At 44.0% G+C, this 13717-nt stretch overlaps 1 protein-coding gene across 2 annotated transcripts; it reads left to right on the forward strand.

Annotated features, from left to right (window-relative positions):
- The first annotated feature begins 3700 nt into the window (after positions 1–3700).
- On the forward strand, positions 3701–10370 carry LOC133973134 (serine/threonine-protein kinase Sgk1). Of its 2 annotated transcripts, none has more exons than XM_062410792.1 (10): positions 3701–3828; positions 5860–5935; positions 6131–6206; positions 6337–6525; positions 6637–6768; positions 7536–7772; positions 7885–7980; positions 8353–8508; positions 8619–8708; positions 8872–10370. In XM_062410792.1, exons 1-10 carry the CDS (start codon positions 3801–3803, stop codon positions 9037–9039), a joined length of 1248 nt encoding a protein of 415 aa, XP_062266776.1. In that variant the 5' UTR covers positions 3701–3800; the 3' UTR covers positions 9040–10370. The 2 variants fall into 2 exon arrangements, with proteins under 2 accessions (XP_062266776.1, XP_062266775.1); XM_062410791.1 differs by lacking the exon at positions 3701–3828 and adding an exon at positions 5622–5743.
- The last annotated feature ends 3347 nt before the right edge of the window (positions 10371–13717 follow it).

A 13717-nucleotide genomic window follows, 5' to 3' on the forward strand; every position in this document is an offset into this window, starting at 1 on the left:
TCTATATGACTGGGTAAAGAGGTAGATGAAGGGATAAGAATCAGAGATCTTATCATCTGGCACCATTTCGTTATTTTGGAAAACAAGACCAGAACCTCATCTACGTAATAGGGAACGAGCCACAACTGGTTTCACAACACTGACTTCTGCTCGACTTCTAAACAAATGGAAAACTAATTCACCTTATGGGCATGTCATAAAGTCCATATTTGCATGATATCCTTGTTGTCCATGCTTATTCTGTCTGCACCTGCCCCATCCTGCTGCCACATCAGATGAAGCTCTTCTGAACAGTGCACTTACTCACTTTAGTTTGACAACACGGTGGGCTGTAAGTTTCCCATTCGGGCTGCCATAGAGAAGATGATTGGATTTCAGAATGCAATTTGTCTTTTTTCTCTCCACTTCTCTAGAAGTGTGTCACTTGTAGGCCCAGCCTCGCTCGCCAAGCAGGCCACACTGATAAATGAAAGGCCGGCTGTCCTCTCTGAATAGCCGAGGCCTTTATGTAACGCCGTCATTTGGCTCCTCACTTACAGAGGCTCATTCACATTCATCACCAGATCAACTTTGGCAGCAAACACACGCATCAGCGCCGCCACAGAGAATGGACACTAAAACATAGAGGGACGGCAGACCTGGACGGACCTAATGGATGGATATCATCTGCCGGAGACAGCGTGGAAATGGGCATGCGTTGGTCTTTGTGTGTGTGTGGGTACACTGCAGGTGAGGGGGCTGAGGGAGTGTGTTTGTGTTTGTTTGTATGTGTTTATACTACAACTCTAATATCCTGCAATTCTACCCCTGTACTTTTATGGAATAGTAAAATGGCCCCTGGAGTGCCTGTGTGTGTGTGTGTGTGTATGAGTCAGTGCTGTCTTTGGCATCATGGCAGTGCCACTAGGAGGTTACATAACGTATGAAATGTCATGTCTCTCTTTCGCTCTCTCTTTCGCTCTCTCACACACACACACACAGACACACACACACACACACACACACACACACACACACACACACACACACAGACACACACACAGACACACACACAGACACACACACACACACACACACACACACACACAAAGACACACACACACACTCACACACATACACAGACACACACACTAACACAGATAGAGTATTGTGGAGCCTCCTCTTGTTCATGGTCCGAGCCTCGAGCAGCCTCTAAATCCAGAAGGGAAATGGGGCCAGAGAGGAAAAACACTGAGTAAAGCTTTTGTTGGTGTCTCTCTCCCTCTCTTTCTTTCTCTCTTTCTCTCTTTCTTCCCTCTCCTCTGATCATCTCTCAGCACCCCTCTCTCATTTCATTCAATTCTGGGTTATGACCACAGATGCATTACATCCCTGCAGAGGAAACGTAAAATCTTCTTCATCGCCATTGCTACAGATTCATGACCCCGTCTAACTGCATTCTTTTGGGTAAGCAATATGCCATGGACAAGGTCTTCGCTTGTTTTGGCTCATGATGCTTTCAAGTGCTGATAAGAGATGTCGGTTTGTGTCACACCCAGGCTGCCACTGTAGAGTCAGTGGTCGGATATCGTAGATAACAAATGCTTGCTGGAGCATTGCAGCGCTCAGACCTTTAGGGAGTTTGGGAAATACCTGATCTTCCTTTTTGTTCCGTTAAATAAAGCAGTGTGTGTGTGTGTGTGTGTGTGTGTGTGTGCGTGTGTGTGTGTGAGTGAATGAGTGTGTGTTCTGCCCTCCAGCTCTGCATGTGTGTATCCATAGAGTGTGTGTGCATCATATGATTGTGTGGGTCAGATCAATGATAAATCTGAGTCAGAAATTGTCGGACCAACTTAAGTCATGCACAAGTTATGTTTTTTTCAACTTAAAAGTTTGCAATTGTGTTAGTTGAACTTGTAAGTTGAAAGTGTGACAAACTAATTTAATTTGTTTGTGACGAAAAGAAGATTTTTTTAAGCTGCTCCAACAATATTTTCTTTTTTCAATGAATATCAAGGGAGTACAAGAGACAATAGTGGGGGGGAAAGGATGCTATATTTAAAAGCTGAAAAGTCATACATTCAGCCTCACAAAGAGTTTTCTCTGAGAGGGTCCTGAGGTCAGGAGGTAATATATACAAACTCTCTCTCTCTCTCATACACAGCCATTTCCCTGACTGTGGATTTTGTGGATGAGCCTTGGTCTTTGGCTCTGCCTTATCACATTCTGAGAATGATTACACAGAGGCTAGCTGTCGCACAGATGCTATAAATCACACACTAGCCTCTGCTCACCTTTGAATTTGCCGATTGGAACCCAGACTGTCAGGGTAAATCTAGTTGATGAGCTTAAAGAATAAGCACTTGCCCTTTATTACCATCTTTGAGGGACCCTCTCGCTCATCCTGCTCGGTGGCCATTGGATAAAACTGTGGTCGCACTGGGCAGCTTCCAGGGTTGAATGGGAGCAACTGTGTGAGTGTGATCAAGGCATTCCTAAAAATGAGAGCACTGCTCTCTATGAATGTTCCCAAAGAAAATGAAGGATATAAAACCAATCTGTTACAGCTGAGGCTGTCAGTACACTCTGTGCTGTCTGTCATGAAAATCTGGAGGGTTCAGTTCATTATCAATAAACCTAGTGCTTTCAGTCTAATAATAAAAACACAACAGGAAAATAAAGACCTACACAATTAAGCTTTAGATAAAACGTGATAAAACCGTTCATTAAACATAAAAAAGAAGATATAGTCTGCCAAACAGCATTTTGAGAAAATACCTGGGTGTACAAACCTGCTCATGCACAGAATAGTTGGGAGAGAGCCTCCAGGGATAACTCACAGGCTCTAACTTCTTGGCCACGGGCAACTTTGAATTAAGGTAAACTCTGTGTTTCCAACTCTGTGGGAAACCAGCATGTGGGAAACCAATGCGTCGGACACCTTGCCGTCTTGCCAGTGTTGCATTTTGCAGGAAACAAAAAATAACGTATTGTTGCAAACTTAATGGCGTAATGGCGTTACGCACCAAAGCCCAGATGTCCAATGCATGTCATAACATTAGGGCAGAAATGTTGCAGAATCAGCATTTAAAGAAGAAGAAGAAGAATTGAGCGTGATCATACTCATGTCATGTTTCCATCACTTGTGTCTACTGCAAAGTTATGTGACTCTGGAGTGAATTATAGCTTTATCCATTCTCATTGCACAGAGAAGACAAAATACAGAAGTTAATGGTTTTTTTGACCAGTGGAAAAGGGTCTTTGGAGGTTTGGTTGAAAACTAGAGTAACCCCCAGGCCCCTTTTCCTCCGAGGCACCCAGGGTCCCCTGAAGTGCTTCTGAATTTAACTTCCAGCTGGAATATACGTTTTATGCTGTAATATCTCAATATTATGTGCAAACAGTGAAAACAAATAGATTGCTTCACCAGCTTCACATAAAACTAACATCAGTCTCAAATATCCACCAGTTCTCTGCATTGGGAGGAAGCTACAAAAATAAATAAACAAATCAGTTGATTTGAAATTAAGCTTAAGTCTACTTCAGTGTTTTCAGTCGCTGATCTCTAAAGCATGAGCTCATGTGGAGGATTTGAAGGCAGCATTATCCCCCGCCCTGAGAAAAAAAGCACTCATCCAACCGTGGAGAGAGTGGAAGGAAATAGAGGCGGGACGTCTCCGCCCTGAAAGGAAGGCAGTGGAAAAAAAAAATCAGCTTGATGAAACTGCCCAAGAAGAAGAAGAAGAAGTGCAGTGTAGATCGATTACTTCCCTGCCGAGGAACTACAGCCTCTCTTGCTTGTTGGGACATAAAGCATCCTTATGAAAGACAAAACCACCGCTTTGACTTGTAAGTAGACTGCATGTTGATCAGAAATAGAACGTACGAGAAATCTGGTTAGTCCTCTGAGAACACCGTAAGACGATAACCTTTATTTATAAACTTCTGCAATAACTTATTATTACTAAATCTGTAATTAAACTTCCTTAAAGTAAGGGCAAAGTTGTAGCTCCTAGCCCACTTTCTGTGGCGCCTCTTCGAGGGGCGCCCCATTCACCTCTACGCTCCCTTGACCTGGATTTATGAAGCCGTTATCTATGGTGGGTAGGTAGATGGGGTGGGGGTGTGGGGGTCTGTTGAAAGTGCCCAGGGAAACCTTGACAACTCGCTTTTGCTATTTTGCAACTTGTTGAACCCTGGCGCTGCAGGCAGTCGAGATGAGAACTCCTCCAGAAACGAGAGGTCTGTTGGTTTCTCGTGGAAACATAATCTGCTGTGGGGTTAGTATAGGGATTTTACGCACGCTCTTTTGTGAAATACAGTTTGAATCTTATAGCACAGCATTCCTCCAAAGGGAAGTCCACTACTGTTTGCTTCCATTTTCACATTGTCGCAATTCCAGTACGTGATTTCGCCCACTCCCACCCACCCCAATCACTCAATTTGGGGATTTTCCTGCGCCCCGCTCCTTCCCTTTTACGCATGCACGGTCATGAGTGGTATCGCCTCACGCAGGCTTCTCTCATTCCACCGAGGGGGTGTTGATAAAACCAGGTGCCTTACATAACCGTGCCCTGCTGAGCCCGTCTGCTCCTCAGTGTGCGCGCGCGCACGTATGTGTGTGTGTGTCTGTGCCAGCGTCCAAAAGCGCAGCGTTTTCCCACAAGATCTCATTCTCAATCCTCACATTCAAGTGTTTCTTGGCTGCTCTGAGGGGTTTCGAGCTGGGTTCAAAAACGTTGTGGATCTGAGCTCATCTCTTCTTCTCTCTTTTTTTTTTTTAAACTCGAGCCTGGTGCACTCGCAGGGGTTTCTCTCCAGTCTGTACTTTTCCACTATACCGGCCTGGCTTTTCTTGGCATCTGGCCTCCCCTCGGCTCACGCTCTCCCCTCTCGTCTTTTGTAAAGCTCCGCAACGTGCGTCACTCCCCAGCGATTTAATTTAGACGAAGCCAAACAGTGGAGCTGATAGGCCAAGTCATGGGAGGCTCTCGGGTTATTTGTACAGGAGTGTAACCTGCAGACACCGGGAGGGTTTGGGCAGGAGTCTGTAAAACAGTGCCACAATAACAACCACTGATATTGACAATAACATAATTTAAGGATTTTGGCGGAGCCTTTTCTCCTCGTGTGCACAATTTGCAGTTTATTCTGAACCACTGGATCTTTAAGGGACACGCTATGCGACATAGAATACTGGACACAGCTGGATGTCTCTGACCCATGTGCGTTTGTCTTCCTTAGTGTTGATTTTCTTGGTACCGTTTTCTGATTGTGAGTGTGTTTGGGGCATATGGCATGTTAAGCAAAGTTGCCATGGCATTGCACAAACATATGTGCAAATAGTACAACGTATCCTTTATGCAAGTGTTTTGTACAGAAAAGCTTTTCCCCGCCCACAAGTTTCTCCTGTGTTTTTGACGCAGTCACGGTTTGAGGTTTTGAGGCTATGACGTGCATGGGGCGCAACGGCCTCTAATTGGTGGAGAACCAGATCGATCACCCGACCCTGGTCTATTTACCGGCTCTCAATGTTTGCATAGGATCACGCCCACAAAAAGGGGTTGTGGGCGTGTATGGAGGCTGGGCAGCTCCGCCTCTCCTCCCTCTTCCTGACTTGTTATAAAACAAGAGCCAAAAGCAAAAAGAGTTATATTTTGGCTCCTGGTGAGAACAACTCATCTCATCATGACGATCCCGACAGAAAAAGAGAAGCCTGTGTTGACTTACTCCAAATGCAGAGGGATCATGACTTTAGTCATCGGTATGGAAGCCCGACTGGATATTTAAATCTGATTCCTCACCGATGGACGATCAACTTATTCTTTTTAACAACATTTTTTATATTTTCCTCTCTTGTTCTTCTCTTTTGCATCGCAGCTTTCATGAAACAGAGGAGGATGGGTCTGAACGACTTCATTCAGAGGCTCGCCACGAACTCCTACGCCTGCAAGCAGTGAGTACAGTCTGACTCGTGTTATTGTTCCGCGTTCACTGGAGGACAGGATCAAAAGCTGCAATACCAGTTACTGCACCTCTTTGAGAAACTTGGCTTAGTGTGACTCACAGATGAGCAACCCCATATTTAGGAAAAACTGATTTGGTTCCTCATTATTAGATTGAACTAAGTTTGAACTCATTTGTTTTTCAGCCCTGAGGTTCAGTCTATTCTGAACTTGAGTCCTCCTCAGGATGCTGAGCTCATGAACACAAACCCCTCTCCCCCTGTAAGTATAGTTCTATTAAACAGAAGAATTGTGGCGCTTCCTCCTTTGTTGACACATTTGCAGAGATGCACACCATGTTATTTTTGTGGTTCTGACATCCTTCGCCCTCGTCCTCCTCCCCCTCTCGCAGCCCAGTCCGTCCCAGCAGATCAACCTCGGCCCGTCCTCCAACCCCTCAGCCAAACCCAGCGACTTCCACTTCCTCAAGGTGATCGGCAAGGGCAGCTTCGGCAAGGTCCTGCTGGCGCGCCACCGCACGGACGACCAGTTCTACGCCGTCAAAGTCCTACAGAAGAAGGCCATCCTCAAGAAGAAGGAGGTAAATGGAACTCGCGTGCAGGGATCGGCTCTAGAAACACAGAGTGGAACGAGCTCATTCCACGTGAGCTGTGGCCTCATCGACGCGTCTCACCCTCTTTGTGCTCCGCAGGAAAAACACATCATGTCCGAGAGGAATGTGCTGCTGAAGAATGTCAAGCACCCGTTCCTGGTGGGACTGCACTACTCCTTCCAAACAGCGGACAAACTCTACTTCATCCTGGACTACATCAACGGAGGAGAGGTGAGTCTAGGAAAAGAACTAGGAAGCAGAGATGAAGGAGCAGAAGGGAGCCTGAGGAAGGGGGAGGAGGGTGTGTGTGTGTGTGGGGGGGGGGGGGGGGGTCCTTAAGATGGATAAAAGAAGACGGGGAGACACACGCAGCATCATCAGACAGAACGATGAGGCAGAGACAGACAGAGGGGATTTCCTGTCATGACAAGCTCCAAGCAGGAGGCCGCTCTGTTCCTCCTTTTTTCCTTCTTCTATCGTTCTTTCACTAAAGGAAGCAGCTCTCAGGAAATCATGCAGGGGGGCTGGGACAGAGGGAGAAACTCAGGGGGCCAAATTTAGCAGCGGCTTTCAGACCCACTGAGTCTAATCGCGCTAATTTCCTGTGATTGTTGCGCGAGCAGAGACAGCGCTGATTAAATACGGGGGCCTCGTCAGGAACCAGGACGCATTTACCCTCCTTCCCTTTCTCTTTTCTTCCCCTCTGTGTCTCTCCATCCCACTCGTCTCCCACTCCACCTTTGGCCCTTCAATTCATCTGTCTTCCCTTGTCAAACGCTTTAAGCCGCTGCCTTCCTGCCTCTTCATTTCCCTCCCATCCGGCTTCCTCTGAGTCTCTCTATCTCCTCTTTCATTGTTGGTCTTTCTTGTACTAATGTCCTATTTCTGCGCTCGTCTCTTCTGCCCCTAACATCACAGAGCCCCTGTAGATAAATCGAAGACAAATGACACGCTCAGGAATAACCTCTGCTCTCCTGTTGGGTTTCTCTTCCCTGCAGTTGTTCTACCATCTACAGAGAGAGCGCTGCTTCCTGGAGCCCAGAGCCAGGTTCTACTCCGCGGAGATCGCCAGCGCCCTGGGCTACCTCCACTCGCTCAACATCGTCTACAGGGACCTGAAGCCGGAGAACATCCTGCTGGACTCGCAGGGACACATCATCCTCACAGACTTCGGCCTGTGCAAGGAGAACATCGAGCCCAACGGGACCACGTCGACCTTCTGCGGTACGCCAGAGGTGAGGATGAGATCTCCGGCAGTGCTGACCTCCTGTGGTTCCTGTGTTTGGACGTCACTCTGTCAGATTCAGTAGTTCTTACCACTTCCCCCTGTCTATTCCTCATCCGCAGTATTTAGCTCCTGAGGTGCTTCACAAGCAGCCCTACGACAGGACGGTGGACTGGTGGTGTTTAGGAGCTGTTCTCTACGAGATGCTCTATGGCCTGGTGAGTAACATTCGATGTTTCGCTACATCATTTTATCTAAAGTTACACCTCACTCTCAGTTTATTCTTCTTTGAATCCTGTAAAGAATATTACAAATGCATGATATTGTAAACTGTGGAAAACCTAGATTCATTCCAGGTTTAGCCATGCATGCAAGTTTTGATCTGAGAGTTCAAACATCCAAATAACACCGAAGCACGTGCACTATTTAAACACTGTGTGACGGATGAACACATGGACAAAGGCATGTAGCGCGTGCCAGAACAAAATGCACAGAAGTCCAAATAGGGACACAATCGGTGATCATCACGTGGATTCCTCTGTCTTTGTTGTTTGATTGATCGCAATCACTTCCTCTGGTCCCCCCCTCAGCCTCCGTTCTACAGCCGCAACACAGCAGAGATGTACGACAACATCCTGAACAAGCCGCTGCAGCTGAAACCCAACATCTCCAACGCGGCCAGACACTTGCTGGAGGGCCTTCTGCAGAAGGACCGCACCAAGAGGCTGGGCTGCACGGACGACTTTGTAAGTGTTGTGCCGTTGTGTGTGTGTGTGTGAATCCATGAGCTTTATTCACTTATTTTCCCTGTTGAAACTCATAATTTAATCGTTTGTGATTTGTCTTTTTTTTCCAGATCGAAATCAAGAACCACGTATTCTTCTCTCCCATCAGCTGGGATGAACTCAATGCCAAGAAGATCACCCCTCCCTTCAACCCCAACGTGGTACGTTCCTTTTTTGTGCCGATGACAGCAGATTGTATGGTTTTCTACAGTGGAATGACTTTTTGTCGTCGCAGCCCTCAGTATTTGGAGCATCCATGTTGTGAATTAAAACAGTGATGTCTTGTGATTTGACACGTGTCCCCTCTCGCCTTCCTCTCCACAGACAGGGCCCAACGACTTGCGGCACTTTGACCCCGAGTTCACAGACGAGCCGGTGCCCAGCTCCATCGGCTGCTCCCCGGACAGCGCCCTCGTCACGGCCAGCATCAAAGAGGCGTCAGAGGCCTTCGTGGGCTTCTCCTACGCCCCCTCCATGGACTCCTACCTATAGGATTTAAACACAAGACAATCAGATGGACACTAGTTTTAGATTTACCGGGCATGAACCGCGTCCACGGACCTGCATCTTGACCCCACCCGACTTTTCCTCAACGTCATGGGGATGGATGTTTTTCAAACCAACCCCTGCAACAGCTCTGCATCTACAAAATGAAATGTATACATGTGTTCTTGTCATATTCTCTCCAACTCTTGAATGCATTTTGAGATGACTTGCTACAGGAGGATCCCTGTAGCTCAAATGACTCGCTGGGGTTCTATTCCTCCATTTTTAACCACGATTTACCGATGCACAAATTCTTCCTCCTTCTGCCTCGGACACAAAACAACATCCCTCCCCAGTTTTTTTCGATTTCCCGTCTTTAACCTGATAGTGGAGGTCCTTTGCACAGAGTTCAGGCAGCTTAACCCCCCCCCCCCCCCCCTTTCCTCAACCCTGAAGTCACAACTGACAAGCACACCCCACCCTCTTTTCTTAAAAGCTGGGATGCACTGCACCAGCTCTGAAAATGAATACCATCTTTATCTATGTAGCGAAGACCTCTTCTACGATTTGAGATTGTGTCCTACCCCCCCCCCCCCCGCAGGGATGTCTCCTGTTTGAGTCTGAACGCGTAGCTCGGAGATGACATTCATTTTGGTGCTTTAGTTTCTTCTAATTTCCTGTCTGGGTGATAGAAAAAGGGAGTCCTTTTCCGCTGAATGTTACAGAGGGGGGTATTTTTATTTTTCTCAGAGGTGCCTTTATTTTTCTTCTCACCATCAGAACTCACATCTTGACAGGTTTTTTTGTCAGTGTCCAACCTTATGACGTCACCGGAGAGGAACGACGACGTAGCACTAAAATTGCACCCGCACCCGTTCTGTCTTTTTTAACCCGTGAGACGTAGGAACTCGACGGACGTTTCGTGTCTTGGTTTGCACATAGAAACGACAAGGATAATGCTGATAGAGAGCGAGAGAGCACTGCTGCTAGGTGAGAAAGAGAGTAACGTGTTTGCGTAGTTCTGCTTGCCAACTGTGTCCCCCTCACGTAGTCTTCCATCCACCTCACGACAATGTAATGGCGGCATGCAGACAGGCCGGCGAACATTGAAACTGAACATTCCATGTTAATATTGCTGTCATGCAGTTTGATGGTATTTAAGTTTGTTTGTATATTTGGAGTTCTGTGTACTAGTTTTAATGTATATTGAACAAAAGACGACTAAAGGTATGCTTAAATATATATATGTAACAATTCATGTTAAATGTACTGTAAATTGTAAAATTGTTCAAAATTTAAGTGACCATTGTTTGGTTTGCAATAAAAGTTTAACTTTATTACACTTTAAGGAGTGATTTATTTTTTAAAGACTGATTATTCAACTTTAGGAACACAAATTTAAGATTATTTTTCTACTGATTTATTGATTTTATTATTTGGTTTTCATTTAATTTTGAATATATTTATTTAAATTCATTTTTTTATAAATTATAAATGTTATCTTAACTAATATTTCTATTGTACTTTTTTATTTATTATTGTTATTTTAACTTATGAAATTTTGATTTATGCTTTTATTTTTAAGATTTCTTTATAAAGTCATTGGGTAAAGGTAAAATATGAGGAAACATTGAACATTTACCAGTCCTGGTTGGAAGAGGCTAGAGCTACTGACCCCTGCTAAACTTCTCACATCAGAGTTGAATGGACTTTAACCGCACTCCATACGTCAGCAGACTTGCACAACAATAGTGACGTCCGAAGTGTGTGGACAGAAAATTTTGGTTCACAAAAAATGAAGCAACCACCCTCGGTAGAGAAGCTTTACATTGCACTAAGTGAGCATTTCTTTTTTTATGCAGAATATATATATTATAAAAGATACGATGTAAAACCGATGTCCTCAGTATAAGGTTAGAGCAGCTTGCTGAAGTTCAAGGTTGCGTTCTGGGTTAATAGTGTCTGTGAATCCTGACTGTTTGCCAGAAACAGTGGTTTGTTGTGTTGACCTCTAACTTCCTGTCCCTTAAGGATTCACATTATAAAAAAGGACTGTGAGCAAGATTTGACTGAATGGACTTGACAGTTTAAAACTGTTGCTCTAAGAAGTTGCTTGTCAATACAGCAAATCTGGTTCTAAATAATGGCCGAAAGATTTTTATGAATTCAACTTAAATTTAGCAAAGTACTATTTTACAAAATTGTTACACAACAACAGCTTTTCAAGAGGACATTTCCCTTTTTATAATGATAGTATGCACGGAGCAATTATGTACCTGAGATGACAGAGTCTTCTAATCACTGCCCTTCACTGAACATGATGTCCTGCTTTTATTTAAACACCAAATTAAAACTGTAACAGTCGTTTCTACTCTTGTCATCATTCTTATTGTTTATTTTATAAAATATAAAGATGAATCCAGGGGGAAGATGTGCAATAATAATAATAAAATATAAAAAAAGGATCCTTATCATCATCTTTTTGAATATCATCAGCCGACTAGTCAATTGTAATGATATCTTCTGTAGTTTATTAGGTCTTTGGGCTGAGAACTTGCTGCAGGATCCACAGCCACAGTCATACCCTGCCACCTGCTGGCCAGGCACTGAAGTGATCAAAGTTACACAGAATGAGTGTGTCGGTGGCCTGGACAGTAATTTGATGGCCTGAGTTGCGATACACACGGATGATGAATAATTAACATAAAACAGACCACAGTCACTGAAAAATTTGATTAAAGCCTCAAACCCTCTGACATGAGGGGATTGACCCTGAATCATATTGAATCAGAAATATGGCTGAACATCGGCAAGTGTTAAGTAACATGCAATTACTTAAAAATGGTGTAAATGACTCAGAGTCTAATTTAAATTGCAAAGTGTTTCGTGGACTCACACAATTCACCCGTCCCTCCATCGGCGTAGTGGTGCGTGGATAATGAGTGAATCGTCATTTTGAACTAAATTATCCCTTTAAGACACCAGCTATCAGCCCCATACAACACAGACCTGACTTCCATTCACAGGAAGTTTCATCTCAATGTACACCTTAGGACACATGACTCACGAGAGTCGATTGAGTCAACGACTCTCAACGACTCCCAGTGTTGGGCGGTAGGAGCCTCTCACATAACCTCAATGGCTCCTACAGCCCCGCAAGTTTACTACCTGGGACTCGCAGCAGTCAGGTGATCTCTCTGTTAGCCCTTGGATCAACAAACTGAACCTTGAAGTAATGGGTAAATTAAAAACGCGCAATAGACAGCGTGTGATACCAAGTCCAGCCACTAGAGGTCAGGAGTGGACAATTGTGCAGTGGCCTGATGTCAAGCAATACATCTCGCAGCTTGGGTTTTATTTGAACAACGCTGTCAACGTTTATATATTCTGAGTTCTTGGGGTTATAAATAGTGATAAATGACGATTTAAGAAAAGCAACACTTTTTTATAGGTTTCAAAACTTCAATTTAAACTGTAGGAAACTGACATTTGGATGGTACAAAGTCTGAGGGTTTGGGTAAGTGAGGTTTGACCCTCTTTTATGAAGTGTTCAGCGCCGGTGAAAAACTTTTGGATGGAGCATATATTTAATTTTAGCATTTTGAGCAAAGAGGAACAAGAAGGAAATGTGTCTGGATGTGACTGCTGAGGAGAAACATCTCCTGATTGTGATGGAAGTTGTCGGATACGTCAACAGCTCACTGTGACTGCGGTCAAGCCAGCTGACACTCGCGTCTCTGTGGTCGATTCAGCTGACACAGAAATTCTACTGTGCACATATGCTTACATTTAGGTAAACGCATCCAAGGCGTTTTTTCAAAATAAACTGTTGACATGAAGCATATAAAAAATGCATAATTGAAAATTAAATGGATTGGATCATAATCACAACTAGTATATGTTGACTCACGTGTCATTTTTATGGAAATATAATTTTGACTGTATCAATTTAGAGATTTTACTAAATAAAAGTCACACATTTTAAGCTTAAAGTAGTTCATTTCTGGATATTCAATAATTCCAGAGGGACACTGAAATGCCTGTGTTCAGGACCTCTCTGACTAACTAAATACTGAAGATCAATCATTTTTACTGTATAGATCAAGAGATTTTTCAAGGTAAAGTCCAACATTTTCACTGTGGAATGGATGATTTCAGGATACTTCAAAGTACTGTAAAAACACTTTGCTCAATAAGTTCAGAGAGAGACTGATATGCCTATGTTCAGGACCTCTCTGACTACCATACTGAAGCTCAAACATTTGTACTGTATACCTTCATACTGAATATCAAACATATATACTGTGTAGATTAAGAGATTTTAAGATTAAATACAAATACGTCTGTCCAAAGTTGAAAAACAATACATAACAAAACTAAACAAAGGAAAAAAGATGATAGTACAGTTCAAAATATAATTCACAGTATTCTTTTATGATGCTAGAAGACACAAACTATATTTTTCATTCAAAAGCAAACACACATGGTCCACAGCGGTGATACATTTTTGATGCTTTCTTTCTGAACATTAAAAAAAAGAGCAAGTGAGAGAGTTGTGAGATAGGTGAGACAAAACTCCTCGTCTTGTGAAAAGTAAAATAAATTACAGAGTGAATATAGGCTTCAGTGCAAAAATGGAAACGGTAAAATAACAAAAGGAGTAAAACGTAATAGCAGGAAATGC

Source organism: Platichthys flesus, chromosome 18, assembly GCF_949316205.1.
Source record: "Platichthys flesus chromosome 18, fPlaFle2.1, whole genome shotgun sequence".
In the NCBI taxonomy this organism is placed as follows: domain Eukaryota; kingdom Metazoa; phylum Chordata; class Actinopteri; order Pleuronectiformes; family Pleuronectidae; genus Platichthys; species Platichthys flesus.